The 21,965-nt window shown below is 38.9% G+C and overlaps 3 protein-coding genes across 4 annotated transcripts; all 3 read left to right on the forward strand.

The window, feature by feature from the left end:
• The first annotated feature begins 406 nt into the window (after positions 1–406).
• Positions 407–16,094, forward strand: LOC113100544 (gastrula zinc finger protein XlCGF49.1-like). Its single transcript, XM_026265231.1, has 2 exons — positions 407–461; positions 15,348–16,094. Exon 2 carries the CDS (start codon positions 15,542–15,544, stop codon positions 16,058–16,060), a length of 519 nt encoding a protein of 172 aa, XP_026121016.1. The 5' UTR covers positions 407–461; positions 15,348–15,541; the 3' UTR covers positions 16,061–16,094.
• Positions 11,092–13,555, forward strand: LOC113100540 (uncharacterized). 2 transcript variants are annotated; one of them, XM_026265226.1, is made up of 4 exons: positions 11,092–11,436; positions 11,670–11,813; positions 11,910–12,159; positions 12,314–13,555. In XM_026265226.1, exons 1-4 carry the CDS (start codon positions 11,224–11,226, stop codon positions 12,646–12,648), a joined length of 942 nt encoding a protein of 313 aa, XP_026121011.1. In that variant the 5' UTR covers positions 11,092–11,223; the 3' UTR covers positions 12,649–13,555. The 2 variants fall into 2 exon arrangements, with proteins under 2 accessions (XP_026121011.1, XP_026121012.1); XM_026265227.1 differs by lacking the exon at positions 11,910–12,159.
• Positions 16,062–17,898, forward strand: LOC113100542 (zinc finger protein 85-like). The gene has a single exon (XM_026265229.1). It carries the CDS (start codon positions 16,086–16,088, stop codon positions 16,824–16,826), a length of 741 nt encoding a protein of 246 aa, XP_026121014.1. The 5' UTR covers positions 16,062–16,085; the 3' UTR covers positions 16,827–17,898.
• Positions 17,899–21,965: the final 4,067 nt, after the last annotated feature.

Genomic DNA, 21,965 nt, shown 5'->3' on the forward strand with positions numbered 1-21,965 from the left:
TCTGGCCCACACTCCAACATTAGGTGGCGGTAATGCACCATAATGCTGTTTGCCACCCGCCATTAAACGAAACAAAGAAGAAGATGAAGTTCAGTTTCATCGCGCTTTCTGTTGTTATGTCGGTGTGTCATGTTTCTAAAAAAATACAGGTTTTGAATTAGTTTAGTAAATACCTGTAATATTCTCTTCTTCATATTCGTGACTGAGTCTTGAAGCGAGCAGGAATATCTGGAGGAGTTTATCATCTGAACTGAGATCTGCTGCTGTGAAGATGGAGTTTGTGAAAGAGGAGAAAGAAGAGAACACGAGTGAACCAGAAACCTTCACAATAAAACAAGAGGAACCAGAAACCTGGAGAATAAAACACGAGGAACCAGAAACCTGCACAATAAAACAGGAGGAAGCAGAAACCTGGAGAATAAAACACAAAGAACCATATATAAAACACGAGGAACAAGGAGGTTGGTGTATTTTCTTCATTCATCTTTAATGATAGTTTGTGGTACATTAGGCGTACAAAGCTTTTTTTTCTGGGTATTCTTGAGCACTGAAGTATTTCTGTGTAGACTTGTGTGTGTGTGTGTGTGTATGTATATGTATATATATATATATATATATATATATATATATATATATATATATATATACGCCTATTAATATATTAAGACTTATGTGTGTGTTTGTATGTATATATATATATATATATATATATATATATATATATATATATATACACGCATATTAATAACTTGTGATAACACTGGAATCGGCACAATCCCTGCAACAATAATATGCTGTGCAGCATGGATGTTGCCTACATGTTTGTGTTTTTGAAAAAAACAACATTTATGGTTAGTGAGAATTTTTTTTTAAGTCAATGAAATAAGGCCATGATACACATACAGAACATTTTTTCACAAAACATAATAATATTCTGATCTCATGATAAATGTTATTTTGAATAATGTGTATTACCAGACAGTTGAACAGTGTTTTTTCTACTATCAAATGTGCACCAGCTACTGTTTGGTTACCCACATTCTTAAAAATATCTTTTTTCTTTTGTGTTCACCGCAAGAAAGATATTAAAGGGTTAGTTCACCCAAAAATTAAAATTATGTTTTACTCACTGTCAAGAACTCTTTAGGTGTATATGACTGATTTATTTCAGATTAATCCAATCTGATTTATATAAAAAATTATCCTGGCTCTTCCAAGCATTAGAATTGGAGTAGGAGAGTGTATTGAGTCCAAAAGTAATCAAATAAAGCATGCGCATCTGTAATAAAAAGTGCCTCACATAGCTCCGAGGAATGAATAAAGGCCTCCTGTAGTAGGGTTGTGCCGATAGACAATAGTATCATTTTCCTATTGATGTATTAGATTATAATAATAACTATATATTTTTTTATTAGGCGGCTTATTATAATACGGCTATCAAACTGCCCAGCTATTTCACTTCAGCACCGCATTTCACACACACACACCGCACGCAGGAGGATGGTAATTGTTGTAGTTGCTGAAGTTGTCCGCTTTGACTCGTAGAACTCGTTAAATCCATGAAATGAAAAAGACCAAGAATGAGGAGTTGTTGTCCAACACATTTAATGGCTGCTACACGACTTTCTTGTGTTACAAATAAAGTAAAGATAAAATAATAACAAGGCGGCAGAGTGAACTTATCATCCATAGTAGTTCTCACATAGTCCTTCTCTTAAAGACTGATCACTTATTACACTCACAATGTGGTGATGACATAGAAGGACTCAGTCTGCTGCCTTGTTATTATTTTTATGCACTTCGCATTATAATGTGAAGCACGCAAAATACATAGTTTTCATAGAAATTCATAGTTTATATACCGCCATACCGCTGTATTTAATAACTCAGCGTACAGAACGAATGTTATGCTGCGCCGTTACACTGTTTCAGACGGACCCTTTACAATGTTGCACTTCTAAGCAGCGACTGCGAGGCGTGGTGAGGGTAAACTCAGCAGTGCTCTGGTGTTACGTTACGCCTGTTTCACACACAGTCCGTCTGCAGTTCGGTGTTGTGGTCCGTCAGTGCGTTCCAGGACCGGTGCGTCTGCAGCAGTGCAGCGATTGTTAACGTACTGAGTCTATTTTTGCTGTGCTGCAGGCGCTGAATTAAAGTGAAAGCGAAATTGTTCGTGAGAAAAGTGAACATGGATTGACATGGAAATGCAGTCATTTCACAATAAATGTATACTAATTAAAGCGGTTTCACACAAAACTATGAATTAACACATGTGGAATTATATACATAACAAAAAAGTGTGAAACAACTGAAAATATGTCATATTCTAGGTTCTTCAAAGTAGCCACCTTTTGCTTTGATTACTCTTGATGAGCTTCAAGATGTAGTCACCTGAAATGGTCTTCCAACAGTCTTGAAGGAGTTCCCCGTAGGGATGGGTACCGAAACCAGGTATTAAAATGGCCCCGGGGCTAAATTATGAAAGACCGTAGTATAAGTAAGATCTGACGGTATCGGTTATGTTTTCGGTACTGGAGGGGAAACAATTTATGTACTATGTATTTTTGCTTACTAATGTTATCGTGCACATTTTATCTCTCCAAACATTTTTAATGTGCGATCATATTAAGACGTTTGTCTGTGAGATCTGCTAGATCTCTCATGCACGCCGCGGAGACTGTCTGTCAGTCACACACACACACACCACAACCAGCGCGGCACACGCACAGACATAACAGTATGAAAACTCCCGCTTAATAATAAAGAGTGACGATGGCGAAGAGATTTGCTTAATGTTATCGTGCACATTTTATCTTACCAAACATTTCTTATTTGCGATATTATTAATATTATCTCCGAAGGCTTTGGGGAAAAAAATCAGAAAGAGGCGTGCCTAGCGTTTTCCACGCATTTTTAGACGCAATATGTGAACGGCCTCTTACAGTACGAAAACTCCTGCTAAATACAAAGAGTGATGATGGCGGAGACAGTAAAACGTTCCAAAGTGTGGTTATACTTCACTAAAGTTGATGCAGACAACGCTGGTTGTCATAAGTGCCAAAATTTTTGCATGTAATGGCAGAAACACAAGCAATCTGTCAAAGCATCTTTCAAAAGTGCATTATGTGCAGACAGAGAAATGCAAAGTTTTTGACTGCCTAACACAACACAAAGTAACACAACACAAAGTACCGATAAGAAGACCGTTAAAGTACCGGACCTTTAAGCAGTATCGGTAAGAGTAGTAATACCGTTAAAACCTTAACGATACCCATCCCTAGTTTCCTGAGAGATGCTTAGTACTTGTTGGCCCTTTTGCCTTCACTCTGCGGTCCAGCTCACCCCAAACCATCTCGATTGGGTTCAGGTCCGGTGACTGTGGAGGCCAGGTCATCTGGCGCAGCACCCCTTCACTCTCCTTCTTGGTCAGATAGCCCTTACACAGCCTGGAGGTGTGTTTGGGGTCATTGTCATGTTGAAAAATAAATGATGGTCCAACTAAACACAAACCGGATGGAATAGCATGCCGCTGCAAGATGCTGTGGTATCCATGCTGGTTCAGTATGCCTTCAATTTTGAATAAATCCCCAACAGTGTCACCAGCAAAGCACCCCCACACCATCACACCTCCTCCTCCATTCTTCACGGTGGGAACCAGGCATGTAGAGTCCATCCGTTCACCTTTTCTGTGTCGCACAAAGACACGGTGGTTGGAACCAAAGATCTCAAATTTGGACTCATCAGACCAAAGCACAGATTTTCACTGGTCTAATGTCCATTCCTTGTGTTCTTTAGCCCAAACAAGTCTCTTGTGCTTGTTGCCTTTCTTTAGCAGTGGTTTCCTAGCAGATATTCTACCATGAAGGCCTGCACGCACAGACATAACAGTATGAAAACTCCCGCTTAATAATAAAGAGTGACGATGCCGAAGAGATTTGCTTAATAATGTTATCGTGCACATTTTATCTTACCAAACATTTCTAATTTGCGATATTATTAAGACGTTTGTCTGCGAGATCTCTCATGCGGAGGCTGTCTGTCAGTAACACAAACACAACAAGAACGAGCGCAGCACACGCACATGGGGTCGTTCACATATCACGTCTTTTGCGCGCTTAAGTTCTTTATTTAAAATGTAGACAATGTATGCGCGCTCATAATGGAAGCGACACGTTCTCGACGCGCATGCGGTGAACGGCCCCTTACAGTACGAAAAATCTCGCTTAAAACAAAGAGTGACGATGGCGGAGAGAGCGAAACGTTCCAAAGTGTGGTTAAAGGAACACTCCGACTTTTTGGGACTTTAGCTTATTCACACAATGTGCCTATGCAGATCACAACATGTAAATAGGTAAATGTTTGCATTATTTTGTCACTTATTGGGATTACTATGCTACCATTATCCATTTACATCCAGTCTTTGTGCTAAGCTAGGCTAGCGGTGAGTGCGTCAAATAACACTTACAGAACTTACAGAACGCACAGAAATGAAAAAGGTATGTATGGACTTATCTAACTCTGGGGGATACTGTGAATAAGCTAAAGTCCCCAAAAGTTGGGAGTGTTCCTTTAAACTTCACTACAGTTGATGCAGTTGATGCAGACAACGCTCGTTGTCATAAGTGCAACAATTTTTTGCATGTAAGGGTGGAAACACAAGCAATCTGTCAAAGCATCTTTCAAAAGTGCATTATGTGCAGACAGAGAAATGCAAAGTTTTCGACTGCCTAACACAACACAAAGTACTGATAAGAATACCGTTAAAGTACCGGACCGTTAAGCAGTATCGGTAAGAGTAGTAATACCGTTAAAACTTTAACAATACCAATCCCTAGTCTCCTCTTAACAGTTGTTCTAGAGATGTGTCTGCTGCTAGAACTCCGTGTGCCATTGACCTAGTCTCTAATCTGAGCTGCTGTTAACCTGCGATTTCTGAGGCTGGTGACTCGGATGAACTTATCCTTCGCAGCAGAGGTGACTCTTGCTCTACCTTTCCTGGGGCGGTCCGCATGTGAGCCAGTTTCTTTGTAGCATTTGATGGTTTTTGTGACTGCACTTGGGGACACTTTCAAAGTTTTCCCAATTTTCCAGACTGATTGACCTTAATTTCTTAAAGTAATGATGGCCACTCTTTTTCCTGTACTTAGCTGCTTTTTTGTTGCCATAATACAAATTCTAGCAGTCTATTCAGTAGGACTATCAGCTGTGTATCCACCTGACTTCTGCATAACACAACTGATGGTCCCAACCCCATTTATAAGGCAAGAAATCACACTTATTAAACCTGACATGGCACACCTGTGAAGTGAAGACCATTTCAGGTAACTACCTCTTGAAGCTCATCAAGAGAATGCCAAGAGTGTGCAAAGCAGTAATCAAAGCAAAAGGTGGCTACTTTGAAGAACCTACAAAATGACATATTTTCAGTTGTTTCACACTTTTTTGTTATGTATATAATTACACATCTGTTAATTCATAGTTTGGATGCCTTCAGTGTGACTACAATTTTCATAGTCATGAAAATAAAGAAAACTCTTTGAATGAGAAGGTGTGTCCAAACTTTTGGTCTGTACTGTATATATTTTACAGGATTTTGAAATGAATGTAATTGTAAAAAGGTAAAAGGAGGAAGTAAAACAACAATAATATTATGATATAACATAGTAACATCTTTAAAAAATATTAAAACATTTACAGTGAGTTAATTTCAAAACGTAGGATAGTCTTAGGCTACAGTCTACTCATCAAAAATTAAAAGAAGACCTTTACACAAAGGATCATATGCATGCTATTGTTATTAAACTTTGATGGGTTGCCATGAAGATCTTTGAGTGTCTGTGTTTATGATATGACCGTTTTCTCAAACGAAACGGTAAATTCTCATGAAGTTACGTTTTATGAGTTCGTGTCCTCATATAGTGACACACGGCAGAGACTACAAAAAAGCGAGCGTCACCCACAGAGATGTAGAATTTGCAGGAGTAATATTTAAATAGTATTTTGAAGTTTAATATTGCCTGTATTTGTGGCATCCCTAGTCGCCGTTTTACTGTCTGGTTGGTCCAGTCTGAAATACTGCTAAACAGCGGACATACTGCTAACCACTGATCTATAATATAGAAGTGGCTTCACTGTCTGTTGGCAGTTTAGAACGCAATGAGCGATCCAGTCATATATAGATCAGTGCTGCTAACGCGTTTTCATTTCTTCTTCGCTGCTCTAAAACAGGGGTTGCTTGTGGCAACACAGCACAACTTCCTGTGTTTGCAATGCATTCTGAACAGCGAAGAAGAACCGTGCAGTGGTTAGGCAAAGCTAGCGGTCATAACTAGGTCTTGTTTAAGAAAAGGGTATCTGATCGGTATATGGGTTCATGTACTCGCCGATGCCAGAATTTGTTGTGGTATCGGTGATATTTCCGATACTAGTATCAGAATCTGAACAACTCTACCTAAAAGCCTTCTGCAAACACCCACGATCACAAATAAGAATGATTTTCGTAAAATAATGATTAATTATTAATTGATAGTTATTATCATTATGGTCTTGTGAGAATAATAATATGGGCTGCGAGAAAATAATGAATGCAAAGAGTAGTCCTGTTAGGTTCAGGCATGTTTCAGCCCAGTACCATGACAACACACCGTTCCTCAAAGCCAACAAACAGACTGAATTCAGTTCAGCTGGAGGGGGTTGGGTTTTTCGGGTTTAGTTATGTATGGATTGTGGGGGTTGAGATAAAGGTGTGAATCTCTTGCTCTTTCATATGGACAGTGTCTTATGAGGCTTTCAAACTTGCTGAACAGGTTTATATAGGACTGTTGTTTGTAGTGTTGTCACGGTACCAATATTTCAGTACTCTGTACCGATATCAGTGAAAATCCACGGTTCTCTGTACCAATTTCGGTACCAAAGCAAAACACAAAAATATGCTAATAAAAAAAAATAACTTTTTAGCAATACAAATAAAACCAATGCCATTCTTTATACTTATGTAAAAATGTGTTTAAAGTTTTTTTTACAAGTTATATAATTATGAAAAACAGTAAACAAGTTTCACCCAAATTTAATTTGTCTTTTAATTTATGAAATTTAAACACATTTTATTTTTGGTACATAAAAGGGATTTGCTATTAAAATTAAAACATGGAAGAAATATTGTGATTTATTAAAAAAATAGTTTTATAAATTTTTTCAACAGTATTAGCAGTATCACATACATTTTACTAAATAAAAGTAATATTTCTAGCACAATGTCTTTATGTAAAAATTAACTTTTAGGCCTTATGAATGCATATTTGTCATTTTAACTGAACTTAAGACTGGTGGTGATGCTTAAGATATTTTTGGTCATTGAGGGTTTCTGTAAAAAAATAGTAATAGATCATATTAATTATTATTAAAAGATAATACTACTACTAATTCTACTATCATACTAATGTGTATACAATGCACTATGAATTGATGAGCTGCTGGGTTCATGAATATTAATCACGTTGTCTGCGTTCTGTCAAACTGATTTGCTGAAATCAAAACAGGGATGGTACAAGATCAGCGCCAGCCAATGAAATTGCCATTTGTGCATTAGCTCTGCCCACTACCAGAGAAACCGGTATGTGTTCTGCTTGTTCGAAAATGAACTCCATTATTTTGACAGGAGAAGACAACAAAGAATAGTTTACATATAGCGTGTCGATTCAGCGTGGTAAGACTCTTGCTCTCTCTCTATTGGCATGTGTGAGAAACAGCGCTATCAGTAAAGCGATGGTGAGTCTTGCGCCTTCACAAAGAGTTTACAGAGCATCAAATACAGGTGCACCGTGTGCGTCCATTGAGATGAACTGAAAAGTACAGATCGCTTGATGGAGAGAGAATTCTGAAGCTCAGATGCTGAAATTAATGCAAGCGTCATGCGCTTCAGTCTATGTAGTAAACAAACCCGCACGTCTTTGTCATTCATTAATTCACACAGAGACGCGCAGAACACGGATTCATATTTCTAACAACCAGGGTTCCCGCGGGGTCTTAAAAAGCCTTAAAAGCATTGAATTTATTAATTTGGAAATAATACCTTAAAAAGACTTTAAAAAGTCTTGAATTTTGATGTCTGGGTCTTAAAAATTGTGCTGTATGTAACTTCTATGTATTGTAATTTTCCTCAAATGTTTCATTTGTCAACCACGATTATTTTGATTAAATGACGTAGTATAAATAAAGAGTGGCGGAACCAGTAATTGAGAATGCAACGCAGCCCCGGTTCACAGTCGAGCGGCAACCTCACGCTCTCTCTCGTGAAGCCAATAAGGAAGTGACTAAAACTGCAATTCGTCGACTGGCCGCTTGAGGCTGGCTGCAGAAGAGAGTTTGTCCCATAGACTCCCCATGTTAAATTGTCCAACTTTACAGCAGACAAAAACATGTTTACAGCCTGGTTAAAAAAATATGTAGATGCAAGATTTGCGCATCGATTCGTCGACCTGTTTTTATTTCTCTAAAAAACGTTTGCAAAACGTTTACCTTATGTGCGCTGAATATACGCGATGGCCGGATCAACATTCTACGTTATACAACCAATCCAGGGGTTTTTCTGCATTGATCTTTTTTTGGCGGCTGTCAAAGCCTTATTTGATCAGTGAGTGATGTAGAATAGAATGACTGCTTGCCTGACAGGGCGCGTACGAGAGAGAGCCCCGGCTGCGCGCGCACTCACAGTCTTCAAACAACACGAGCGCTGTCTTGCTCTCTCTCTCTCCCCCTCATGCATATTAACCAAAATCAATAGACACGATAGAAATTAGAAAAAGGGCGGAACGCTAGACATCAAGTTGTTATTTTCAGCTGAAAGAATAACTTTTTTTCAGTAAGCTAGGCCCTATGTGTTCAGTAAGCTTGTTTCAGTAAGCTATGTGTTTTCAAGGCTTCAAAGTTTTATTGAATGCTATCTCTTATATATAAAGTGCAAAGTAATGCATTCTTAGTCAGTCTTTTATTTTGTAATTTTAAGAGCAATAAACATATATTGCAATGTTAAGGAATTCATGTTTTTTTAATTAAGATATGTAAATCAACATGTATAAATTGTTAGTTGTCAATTAATGGGGAGATAATCGAAATCGAATCGATCTGGAAAAAATTAATCGTTAGATTAATCGATGCATCAAAAAAATAATCGCTAGAGTAATCGTTTAAAAAATATTCGTTTATCCCAGCCCTAATCCAAGCACATGAATGCTCTCAATTTATAAAAACAAATTCCATCGCCTACGTGTTTCAACCATATACTGTATGGTTTCAACCAACAAGTGCCAGCTAGCTGCTAATGTTCCTGAAGCGGCAGCAGGATCTAATAATAGGGGCCGTTCACATATCATGCCTAAAAACGCGTGGAAAACACTAGGCGCACCGCTTTCTCCTTCTTTCCAAAGGGCTCGGGCAGAAGCGCACCTGAGGCAACAATGACGCGCACTCTCCATGAAGACGCAGAAATTTCAGCAAAGGATAAATGGATTTGCAGCACTAAAAATCGCACGCAGTAGCTGTGCTACTAAATTTATTTTTAAAATGGCAATCCATATACAGCTATGATCAGCTGTTCCTTCATCTTGGCTGAGCTTTCAACGTTGTTACGGTAAAGGATGAAGCTGATTGGTTAGTTCTTGTCACATGACCTGCAGTGCGCTTGCGGCTCTCTGAAAAGTTTAGATTTTTTAACTCGATGCGGTGCGTGGAAAAGACGCGATATGTGAACGGCCCCTTATAGCCAGCTTGCTGCTAGCACTGCAGACCCTTCAGCTATGACCGCAACTAGAGTGGATCTGCACACAGCTTTTGGGGCCACACCAACAATGAAAGCCAAGATGTTGTGGACTCTTAACACAATCGCTAAACATCAGTCCTACAATGGAAATGAGGGTATCTCAGAGCTTTTTCAAATGCATGTTCCATGACTCCGAAATAGCTAAAATGTTTACTTGCGCTCACAATAAAGGAGAAGTTGACGGAACTGGCTGTCCTTGATAAAGAGATTGCTGCCCTGAGTGAAGAGCTAAGGAGTTGACTGTGTTTCTTAATTTAATGTATTGTTGAGTTCTAATTTTGATGTTTATTGTTCAGGGGTCTCTCAGTTCCCCATATTCCCAGCATGGAATAAGTAGCTAGCTAATACTAAAAAACAACTTAACATTGTTCGGCAAACTGTCTTGTGGCCTACTGAAATGTTTTTATTTTTCACATCTGCTTGACTTATCTTTTACCCATTCCACATTTGAAAAATAAATGAAAACAAGTTAAAGGATTTTGTTTTTCTTTGCTGGTAGGGACGTGAAATAGGTATTAATTTTTTATATAAATGGACTTAAAAAGGTCTTAAAAAGACTTGAATTTAACTTGAAGAAACCTGTAGGAACCCTGACAACTTTTGCGGCTTACAATTTACAGATACTGGTCCACATGGAGATTTGATTAATTTATGCTAACTTTGACAAATTCCTTGACTGTCCATATTAAAATGTAAGTTTCATTTTCATGACTGGATTTTGAGATTCCGTCCTGGTTTTCTGCTTTGCGGAAATCATAGCGCTGAACCATAGCTGTGACATTACCGTGAGGGAAAAACCATCATCCAAAACAAACCATGGCTAACAGTCAGATTCAGCCATTTATTTATGATCCAGAATCAGATCCTGAGGCTGAAACTGAACGAGAGCAGCAGCAGCAACGACTCGCTCCGATCGGGGCTTGAACCCGGGTCTCTGGCAGGGGAGGCGGACACACTAACAAGGAGGCAGAGATATTTTAAGCAGTTTTACTCAACGCCTGCGGTTCCAACACACGATCGTGACCCTTTTTCACTGGGACTGCATTATCCTTAAGAAATAAACGAGGTGAAACTTTGGTGTTTCGTCCTTTTTCTGTCGTGTTTAATGATTTTGTTGTTTTATTGTACATCACTCACCGATCAAATAAGGCTTTGACAGCCGCCAAAAAAAAAAGATCAATGCAGAAAAACCCTGGATTGGTTACATAACGTTGGACAGAATGTTGATCCGGCCATCGCATATATTCAGCGCACATGAGGTAAACGTTTTGCAAACGTTTTTTAGAGAAATAAAAACGGGTCGACGAATCGAGGCGCATATTTTGCGTCAACGTATTTTTTGACACTGGTGGCTCGAAAATCTACCAGTCGTGGAGAGAGCTTCGGAATTCTGGCCATCAGTGACCATGTACATGGATGCAATCAGGAATAAGAAGCTACCAAATCCGGGAACAGCATCGTATGACACCCTGGAAGTTGCTGAAAAAGACCCTCTTATTCTGGCGAAGCTACATTTCTACATGGCTATCACAAGGACCTTCAGTCCTTTTCTTACCTTTTATCAAAAGGATGTACCAGTGATTCCGTTCCTTGCCAAAGACTTGGCTGAGATGATGAAGGTAATTCTATTACTGCACTCTACTCTGATAATGCTAATAATTAATCTGATCATTTTAATTGTAATCTTATGGAAGTTTGCATAGCTTAGCGGAAAATGGTATTAAGCAAACAAAAAGAACAATACTTGTTAAAATAGTATACTACAATAGTCTTTTTATGTTGAATGTCAATTAATTAAATTGAAAAATTAAATGAAATATTTGGGTAACATTCTCTGTGTGTCTTTTGGCAGAGTATGCTGAGGCGTTTTGTCAAGAAAGAGGGATTCAAGGATATGAGTTCACTGCAGCTGGTCAGGCTGGATGTCAGTGACAAACAGAGCTGGGTCAACCTAAAGGAAGTAAACATGGGATTGGGTGCAGAATCACTCCTTAAGGTATTCATTCACCTATAAAATTGTAATTTTGATGGATTCAGCTGAGAGCTTGATTTTATAATAGGTTATAATAGGCTGTTTACATCCTCCCACCAGGAACTACAGAAACAGAAAAAGATAGGTGAACTCACAGCCCTGGAGTTTAGGAAAGACTGTGTCAAGGTGATGTGTACCATCACCCAGAAAGTACAGGAAAAGTGCCCATTAAAGTATCCTGTAGTGAGGCAGGTGGCCTGTTTGGACCCCAGCATAATGATGTCTGACCCTGACTGGTGCAAGAGCAATATGACAAAACTGGTGCAGAGTTTTTTGCAAGCCCAACAGTTGTCAGGAGGTGTCTCTGCTGGTAGGAAAGAATAGTTTAGTTCTATCAGAGTGTATTAAATCAAGTTATGAAATATACTTTTAAATGTTAAAAATGACTTGTATAAATATTATATATAAATGTATATGCATACATTTTTATAATTAAATTAATATTATTTTGTTGTTTTCTGCAGGTGATGTTATAATCCAGCAATTCAATAAATTTTTATCTGTTGAAAATGAGAGCTTATTCTCATACAAACCAACAGAAACGAGGCTAGACATATTCCTGCATGGAGTTCTTGGGCAGCGCGATGAGTTATGGAGCTTTTGCAAGAAACTGCTTCTCCTGTCCCATGGGCAGGCAACAGTGGAGAGAGGATTCTCCATTAATAAAGAAGTGGAGACCTGCAATATGCAGGAGGAGACAATGGTCAGTCATCGACTAATATGTGATTGTCAGCATCTGTGGGGGGCTCCTCAATGTCCCTATCTCAAAGGAGTTACTGGCCTCTGCTGCATCTGCTAGTTCAAGATACAGAATGCACCTTGATCAGCAGAAAAAAAATCCAAATCACTGATGTCCAGGCACAGAAGCCCAAAGCTTTGGAAGACGACATCGAGGACCCGAAAAAAAGAAGAGAATACTGGTCCAGGTATCTTCGAGCCTGCAGAAGGATGCTGACCAGCTTGCAGAAGAAGCTGAGGGAAAAGCTGGCACCTTGATGGCACAGCTCATTACAAAATCCACCACACTGAGGAAGCGATATAAAGAAAAAACAAATGAATTACAGCAAATTGAGACAGAGTTGGATACAAAGGGCAAAGAACTGAGATCTATACAGTAAAAACCCAATGTTCCGATTATTGGCATGCAGTGTACATGCCTCATGTTACTGCTGTGCAGTTTGTCTGTCGATGATCTGCCTAATGTTTAGTCAGTCTTTGCACTATGTTTTGCAATTTATTGTTCTTTAACGCCTTCAATATGTCAATAAACAATGTGTGTTAAGGATCTTAATTGGTGGTATTGTTTGCTGTTTGAAAATTTGTTGATATGAAATTGGTCTTAAATTTAATTCTGCATGGTATTAAAAAGGTCTTAAAAAGTCTTAAATCTAACTTTTAGAAACCTGCAGATACCCTGTACAGTATACATTATTATATACATCATCTGCTGGTGTTGGTCCATTGTTTTTTTGAAAACCAAAGTCACTGCACCTTTTTACCAGGAAATTATGGAGCACTTCATGCTTCCTTCTGCTGACCAGCTTTTTGAAGATCCTGATTTCATTTCCAGCAGGATTGGCACCTGCACACACTGCCAAAAGTTGGTTAAATGAACATGGTATTGGTGTGCTTGACTGGCAAGGAAACTCACCAGACCTGAACCCCAGAGAGAATCTGTGAGGTATAGTCAAGAGGAAAATAAGAAACGAGAACAAATAATGAGCTGAAGGCCACTGTCAGAGAATCCTGGGCTTCCAGACCACCTCAGCAGTGCCACGAACTGATCTTCTCCATGCCACGCCGAATTGAGGGAGTAATTAAAGCAAAAGGAGTTCCTACCGAGTATTGAGTACATGTACAGTAAATGAACATACTTTCCCAGAAGGACAAAAATTCACTAAAAATGTTTAAAAAAAAATTATGAAATATTCAAATTTGTTGAGATGAATGAATGTTGAATTGGTGGGTTTTGGTTTAATGTGAGCCAAAATCATCACAATTAAAAGATTGAGTTATATATATATATAATGTTCATGTTCATTGTTCATTTAATGAAAACCAGTAAGTATAGAGTTTTTTTGTTTAAATGAAAATGAAAATATATCGAGGTATATATCCAACATCATACAAATTTTGACAAAATCAAGATACCGATATATATATATTTTATATATCGCCCAGGCCTAATATGTGTGTGTGTATTTGTGTGTGTGTGTATATATATATATATATATATATATATATATATATAAATAAATTAGGGGTGTAACGGTACGCAAAAATCAAGGTTCGGTACATACCTCGGTTTTAAAGTCACGGTTCGGTTCATTTTCGGTACAGTAAGGGAAAGAAATGCAAACAAACTGCAGGTTGTTTATTACTCTAAACATTTTTTTAACAATTTGTTTAAACTTTTTTAAACACTTTTTAATAAGATATATATCAAATAAAAAAAGAATAAGAAATAAATACTCTGTCTCAAACCAATATCACATAATAAAATATAATGAAAATTATACACAAATAACTATGACTACAGTGCAGCATTACCAATCCCAGCTTGTATAGGCCTGCTCATATTCAAAATATACGGTATATATAATTTTTCCAAAGTGTAATATACCGCATCAACAGTTTCAGTTTTTAGACCTGCTCAGATTTCGTTATTGTGTTGGCCCGATCGGAATTAAGAGCAAAGGTCTGTTTAAATGCCAACGGGAGCTGCATTTGAATTATGGTCATCTTTTTCCTAGTTGTAGTGATGTTCATTGTTCACACTCGCCTGATGCCTTTTGAAAACTTTAGGGTGGGATTTGCGCTGAACGCGGAGACTTCCACCCCTTCATATGTTCGTGTAGAAACATGAAAATGTATCTATGTTCCGCACACAAAATATTGCATTCGGTGCACACGTGCACTGTACCGAAAGCCCTGTACCGAAATGTTCCGGTACAAATATTTATATATATATATATATATATATATATATATATATATATATATATATATATATATATATATATGCCTTCAGAATAAGAAAATGTTTAAGAGAAATAGGCTTTTTGTGTATACAGGAAAAGTCTTAGATGGTTGAGTTCAACTCATGAAAAATGGGGGCAAAAACTTAGGTGTTGTGTTTATAATTTTGTTCTATATATATATATGCATATTAATGTTTGCATATGTATATAAAATATATAAATATATACATTTTACTAGGTCTATGATGGTGGTAAAAATCTGCCACCATCACAGCCCTAGTAAAATGTATTTCTTGATTTATACAGCTTAAAGACCCTGAGGTCAAACTGACCGAAAAGAACAATGATGCTTAAAAATGTTAAGTATGTCTCTATTAAGTTAGTAAAACACATTACAGTAACATTACAGTAGACAAGACAGTAAATCTAAAGCAAGAAAAGTAAATTGTATATTTACAGATGTTCTCTCAGCTTTTAACAATATACCAAAAATAAATAACTTTAACTTTTATTTCAGAGTTCATTGAAGAAAAAGAGGAAAAGGAAGAATCAAGTGAAGTTGAGGAGAAAAATCCTGTCAAAACCGGTGGAAAACCTTTGATTTGCTCTCAAACTAAACTGAAAGATTTAAAGAAAAGAAGAGTTAAGAAATCTTTCACCTGCAATCAGTGTGGAAAGAGTTTAACATGTAAATCAAATCTCAAGTGTCACATGACAGTTCATACTGGAGAGAAACCATTCACTTGCAATCAATGTGGAAAGAGTTTCACATGTAAATCAAATCTCAAGTGTCACATGAGAGTTCATACTGGAGAGAAACCATTCACTTGCGATCAGTGTGGAAAGAGTTTCACATGTAAATCTAATCTCAAGTATCACATGAGAGTTCATACTGGAGAGAAACCATTCACTTGCGATCAATGCGGGAAGAGTTTCACACAATCATCAAACCTTAAGGATCACATGAACATCCACACTGGAGAGAAGCAGTACGCATGTGATCAGTGCGGTAAAATGTTTTTATGGGCTTCACTTCTGAAGAAACACTTGAATGTTCATGCAAAGGAGAAACCACATTCATGTAATTTGTGTGGTAAGAGTTTTTTGCATCTACAAAGTTTGAAAATGCATCAGAAAATACATACTGGTGTGAGAGAGTACATGTGCTTTGGGTGTGAAAAGACTTTTAGTTCAGTGAGCAGTTTAAAACTACAAGTGTTCACATTGTGACAAGAGATTTAGTCAGTCAGAAAATATGAAATCACATGAGAGGATCCACACTGGAGAGAAACCTTACAAGTGTTCACACTGTGACAAGAGATTCAATCAGTCAGTAGGTCTGAAAAGACATGAGGTGATCCACACTGGAGAGAAACCTTATAAGTGTTCACACTGTGACAAGAGATTCAGTAACTCATCAAATCTGAAAACACATGAGAGGATTCACACTGGAGAGAAACCTTATAAGTGTTCTCACTGTGACAAGAGATTCAGTGGTTCATCAAATCTGAAAATACATGAGAGGATCCACACTGGAGAGAAACCTTACAAGTGTTCACACTGTGACAAGAGATTCAGTCAGTCAATAGAGTTGAAAAGACATGAGGTGATCCACACTGGAGAGAAACCTTATAAGTGTTCTCACTGTGACAAGAGATTCAGTGGTTCATCAAATCTGAAAACACATGAGAAGATCCACACTGGAGAGAAACCTTACAAGTGTTCACACTGTGACAAGAGATTCAATAATATATCAAATCTGAAAACACACGAGAGGCTTCACACTGGAGTGAAACCTTATAAGTGTTCACACTGTGACAAGAGATTCAATAATATATCAAATCTGAAAACACACGAGAAGATCCACACTGGAGAGAAACCTTACAAGTGTTCACACTGTGACAAGAGTTTCAATAATATATCAAATCTGAAAACACACGAGAAGATCCACACTGGAGAGAAAGCACATAAAAAGCACAAAAACCAATCCCAGTAAGGCCCCTAACACGCGGAAATACATTTAGCTTTATATGTAAATATTTTGTATGGTATATGTGTTTCGTCCAGACGGATCCGGCTTTCAGGGCAGTGAAAACGCTATTATTTTTAAAACCAGGTCCCAGTGGACAAGTCTGAAAATGACACCTTTGGGGTTTTGTGTACTGCCAATCCATATATTTTGTAAAACACTGATATCTTCACCCCACGTCTTGACCATAGTCAAACACCCCTACGTCATGTAACACCAACAACAATGGAGGACTACATGTTTGTGTTCATGCTACAGAAGCTACTGAGTCTGTGAGCTTGACTAAACTTAGTAGTGGAGCAGCACGATATTGGAAAACAACTCACATTGTGATAATTTTTCCCAGCGATGTATATTGCGATATGGAAAAGAAAAAAAAATCACCAGATGACTTGAACAGCTCTATTTGGAAAGAAAGAAAGAAAAATCAATGACTGGGGTAATTTTGTAAGTGAATAAATTAACTAAGAAAAAAGCAAATTACAATAATTGATAGATAAAATAGAAAAAGTGCTTTATATTCTTCAGCTAAGTCAAACTGTTAACTGTCTGTTACAGTTAAGTCTAATACGTTACTGCTGCATTACATTGCTGACAGAATGCAGTGTTTATAATCTAGATATTGTAAAGAGGATGTAGCACACGCACTGTCAAGTCAAGTGCCAGTGGATTACAGACCTGCTCCCGCGAGATCTAACGCAACAGAGAGCGGCACGGGACAAGACTCGTGTGTGTGTGTGTGTGTGTGTGTGTGTGTGTGTGTGCAGGGCAGTGGAAAATAAAATGATATATTGGACTCCCAAAAAGTAGAAATATCTAAACATAAAATATCTAAAACAAATAAATAGTTATTCATCTATTGCTCAAAAGCAAAATTAACTCATATAAAATATACATGATAAACAGGTGCAAGCGTATGCAGAGCTTATATTTAGGCTATAACAGGGATTGATGCGAGATACTGATCCAAAAGCACACCTTGTGTTAAAAAAAAGTTTTCTTCCTTTAATATTCCTCTAATAAAGCGAGTTTTTCATTATGGTTGTTGTTTTCATTTAAAATAAGACACTATTACCTTATTTATTTTACCTTATTTATTTTGGTTACAATATAATTTTATTTATTAATTTTGTTAATAAAAGTAAAATGCCAATGGGAATTTGTACCACTGTACTATTTTATTGCTTATGTGTTTTAATTATTGGGCTAACAATGAACCACAAACTATAATTTTAAAGAAAGGTGAAATCCAAAGTCTTTTAAATTTTTTTGTGTTACAATGTGGATAAAACATATTTTCCTTATTCATTTTGTCAATAAAAATTCAAAGTGTAAAAGAATTTGTCATCCCACTGTTTTAGCCTGTTTCGTTATTAATAATAATAGGCTAATAATGAGACACAAACTAAGCATTCGTTTGAATTAATGCTGGGCGGTATACCGGTTCAAAACCGGTGTATATTTTCGTTTAGAAAATAAATTTTTAATATACCACCATACTGATGTGTTTAATTACTCAACTTTCGGAATGAAGGTAATGCTGCGCCGCGGCCGTGCAACACTGTTTAAGACGGACCCTTTACAATGTTGCACTTCTAAGCAGCAACTGCAAGGAGTGGTGAGGGTAAACTCAGCAGTTCTCTGGTGTTACGTTACGCCTGTTTCACACACAGTCCGTCTGCAGTGCGGTGTTGTGGTCTGTCAGTGCATTCCAGGAGCGGTGCGTCTGCAGCAGTGCAGCGATTGTTAATGTACTGAGTCTATTTTTGCTGTGCTGCACGTGCTGAATTAAAGTGAAAGCGAATTGTTCGCGGGAAAAATGAACATGGATTGACATGGAAAGTAATTTCACAATAAATGTACACTAATTAAAGCCTACTGTGTTTCACACGCAACATGGGTTTTTGGCTAGGTTTGAAACCAGAAAAAGAAAACTTTAGATAAACAAGGAAAACAATATATATATATATGTTCACTTTTATGGAAGCGGAAAAACAAAGTTCATTAAGACCCGTGGGATTGCTTGTGATAAAGATTTAAATGCATTTTTTTTTTTACATGATATGAAATCAAAACTGAACAAATGTTGTGTTTATGGACTAAACAGCCGTGGATCAGTAGCGGACTGCAAACGAGTCCTGTGTGAAAGCACAATGAGTGTGCTTCGGACTGCATATGCATTGCAGGGGGAGTATGTGTAAAACAGGCGTTACAGCCAAAAAGAGGAGCAGGGTCTGTTGTTTGGAGGTTTTTAGGTTTCCAAAAATCCAACGTCGACCAAACAACCAGTGCTGTCTGGCTAAAATTTTCGCCAAAGGCGGCAACACAAGCAAATTGCTCCAGCAAGCACGTCTTGGAATATCAACCAGTAGAAAATCCATTGTACACCTGATTATGCGTGACTGTGACTGTGAGTGACTGTGACGGGGCGGAACCAAAAATGAGGAAGATTAGTTCCGCCCGGACCATATATCGCAAACACCGCCACTTCCGGAAATGCCGGCGAACCCAAATCGGCGTGTTATTGGGAACGGGTGTCTTGTTGAGCGTGGCGATCACTGATTGGGCAATTCGGTGAAGAGGAGACACATAAATAGGGCATTAGAAACACAGGAAGTGGTTGGTGATTCCCAGTAGTTATTGTGGGTGCAACGGAGCGGAGGAGAGAGTTGGAGAGAGAGTGTATGGTGTACTGTGGAGCTTGGGCAAAGAGAGATACACACACAGGGCTGAGTATACGAATATCTTTATTGGAGCATTGTGTTCAGATGCATTGCGTGATGTGAAGTTAACACACATTGAAGATCTGCTAGGATTGCAGGAAGGAGATCGTGCTGCCGGTTGTGTCGGATGTCGGTTATCTGGAAGAGAAGTGGAAAGATCCAGTGTTAATGAAAGTGTGAGTACACTGAAATATTCAATTAAGTCAACAGTTATTTTGCAAGTGTGGAATATCCATATACCTCTTGTGAGTTGTGACCAGTGTGAGCAGCCCCACCGTAATAGGATTAGTGGGTGAGCCGAAACCAGTGAAAAAGGAGTCTGGTGCCTTGTCGTGGCTGTGACATTTCCTCTGGCCGTCTGCTGCATCGGTGCCCCCAACGTCCAGGAACTAATCCCCTGTCCTATGTGGTTTTGACCCTAATTCACTGTGAGTGTGTGGAGTGCAGTGGGTGAGTCATTTTCTTTGCTGCGTGTACACTTGAAGTCTGCAGTGTCGTGCTGTGTCATGTCATCAGTAATCACCCTCTAGGCTGGGAGAGAAAACCCTGTGGAGAAGAACGTGCACCGGTGTTGTGAGACGACCGTCTTTTATATACATGCCCGCTCGTGGCTTTGGACCCCTACTCTGCCGAATGGTGAAGTGTCTACAATAGCAACTAAGGAACAGTGTGCATATTGTGGGGGACGACGACTGAGAGAAGTGTTGGCTGCTATATGAACATCCAGCTGTGTAGCCCTTGTGTATGAATACCTGTTTGTGGAGTGCTTTCAGAGGTTCGCCCCTGTCTAGATCTCTGGTCCGTTGTCTGGAAGAGAGGAGAGGCGTTCGAGTCATTCCTGAGGTACATACCCGGTGGCACAAACCTACCTGAAGTCACCCAGCGTGGTGGCCCCAGCTGAGGCCGTGGAAGGCCCAACGTGCAGCAACTTCAATCTGTACTTCTATCCACTCTTGGTCAAATACGAGAGGTGGTGTGTCTTTCTCCATATATTCACTGAAGCTAAGTAAATTTGTGAAGGAACTCTGTCTGTTACCAGTCCTACAGGTCTGAGCTTGAGGCTCTGAGTCGTCGTGGGAGTGTTTCCACGGTTGGAGGTGACCGTGTTGAGTGTTGGTCTGGGAAGTCTGCCCCGGTGAAGAAGACCACAGTTGTCGTGACATATAGACCTTCTCTAGACTCCCGAGCTGAAAAGGGCTAAAGCCTGATGTCCACCGCTTCGAGGGTCTGTGAGTTGTATCCATTCAGTATTGTAATTGTATACCCACCTGCATGCCCAGAGCAATGCTCCAGTTGCCCCTGTATGCCCATCTGTACGCCTCAAGCTAAGAGCCAGCGTATTGCCCTTGTATACTTACCTGTATGCCCAAAGTCAAACTCCAATTGCCCTTTGTATACTCTTCTGTACGCCCACAGCTAAGAGCCAGCATATTGCCCTTGTATACTCATCTGTACACCCAAAGCTAAGAGCCAGCATATTGTCCTTGTATACTTACTTGTATGCCCAGAGTCAAGCTCTAGTTGCCCTTGTATACTCACCTGTACGTCCAAAGTAAAGACCCAGTTGTCCTTCTGCATGCTTACCTGTTTGCCCCGAGTGAAATACCAGTGCATCGCCCTTGCATACTCACCCACAAACTCCATCCGTAGGGTTTACCTGGACGAAAATCGAAGTTGAGGATTGTGTATCTTTCTTGCATACTTACCTATACACCGAAGGCCAAGACCCCAATATATTCACCTGCATACTTAACTGTGGACCTTTTAGGCGTTTCCAACCGCGGACCCAGAATCTCGTGGCGAACGGCGTCAGGTACACATCCCACCCAATTCATCAGAATTACTTACCTTCTCTACTCTGCGTGCAGGGACTGGAAGGGCCCCACCGACGGTTCTCCTGGAGGAGAAACACAAAGGCACTACTGAGAAAAACCCTGTTGAGTCACGTGAAGGAAAGGACACAAATTACCTACAGGCTTACCTGAGAGTCTCCGTGACAGAGTCAGAAGCGACTCGGACCTATACTCTCTGGCCCCGAGAGTGGATTTTAGATTCCCTTTTCCCTTCCCTTCACACCTTTTAAATAATTTAAATAAAGTTTGTTTTAATTATACTCACTCTCTCTCGTGTGTCTGGTCATTTGGGTGTTCTTCGGACCTCCTCGAGGTGGAAACTAGGGAGGGGCGAGACTCACGACATCTGTGGTCCACTCCGACCTGTGACATATTTTTGAAAAAAAAAACTGTGATATAAATTTTTGGTCAAACCACCCAGCACTAGTTTGAAGTAAGAGGAAAACGTAGATTCATTATGCTTATTTTTATTGTGTGATAACAGATTTGTGAGATTCGGATAAACTGAGATGTCTTTTAGAGATTTTAAA

The sequence above is a fragment of the Carassius auratus genome, unplaced genomic scaffold (genome assembly GCF_003368295.1).
Source record: "Carassius auratus strain Wakin unplaced genomic scaffold, ASM336829v1 scaf_tig00217304, whole genome shotgun sequence".
Lineage (NCBI taxonomy): Eukaryota > Metazoa > Chordata > Actinopteri > Cypriniformes > Cyprinidae > Carassius > Carassius auratus.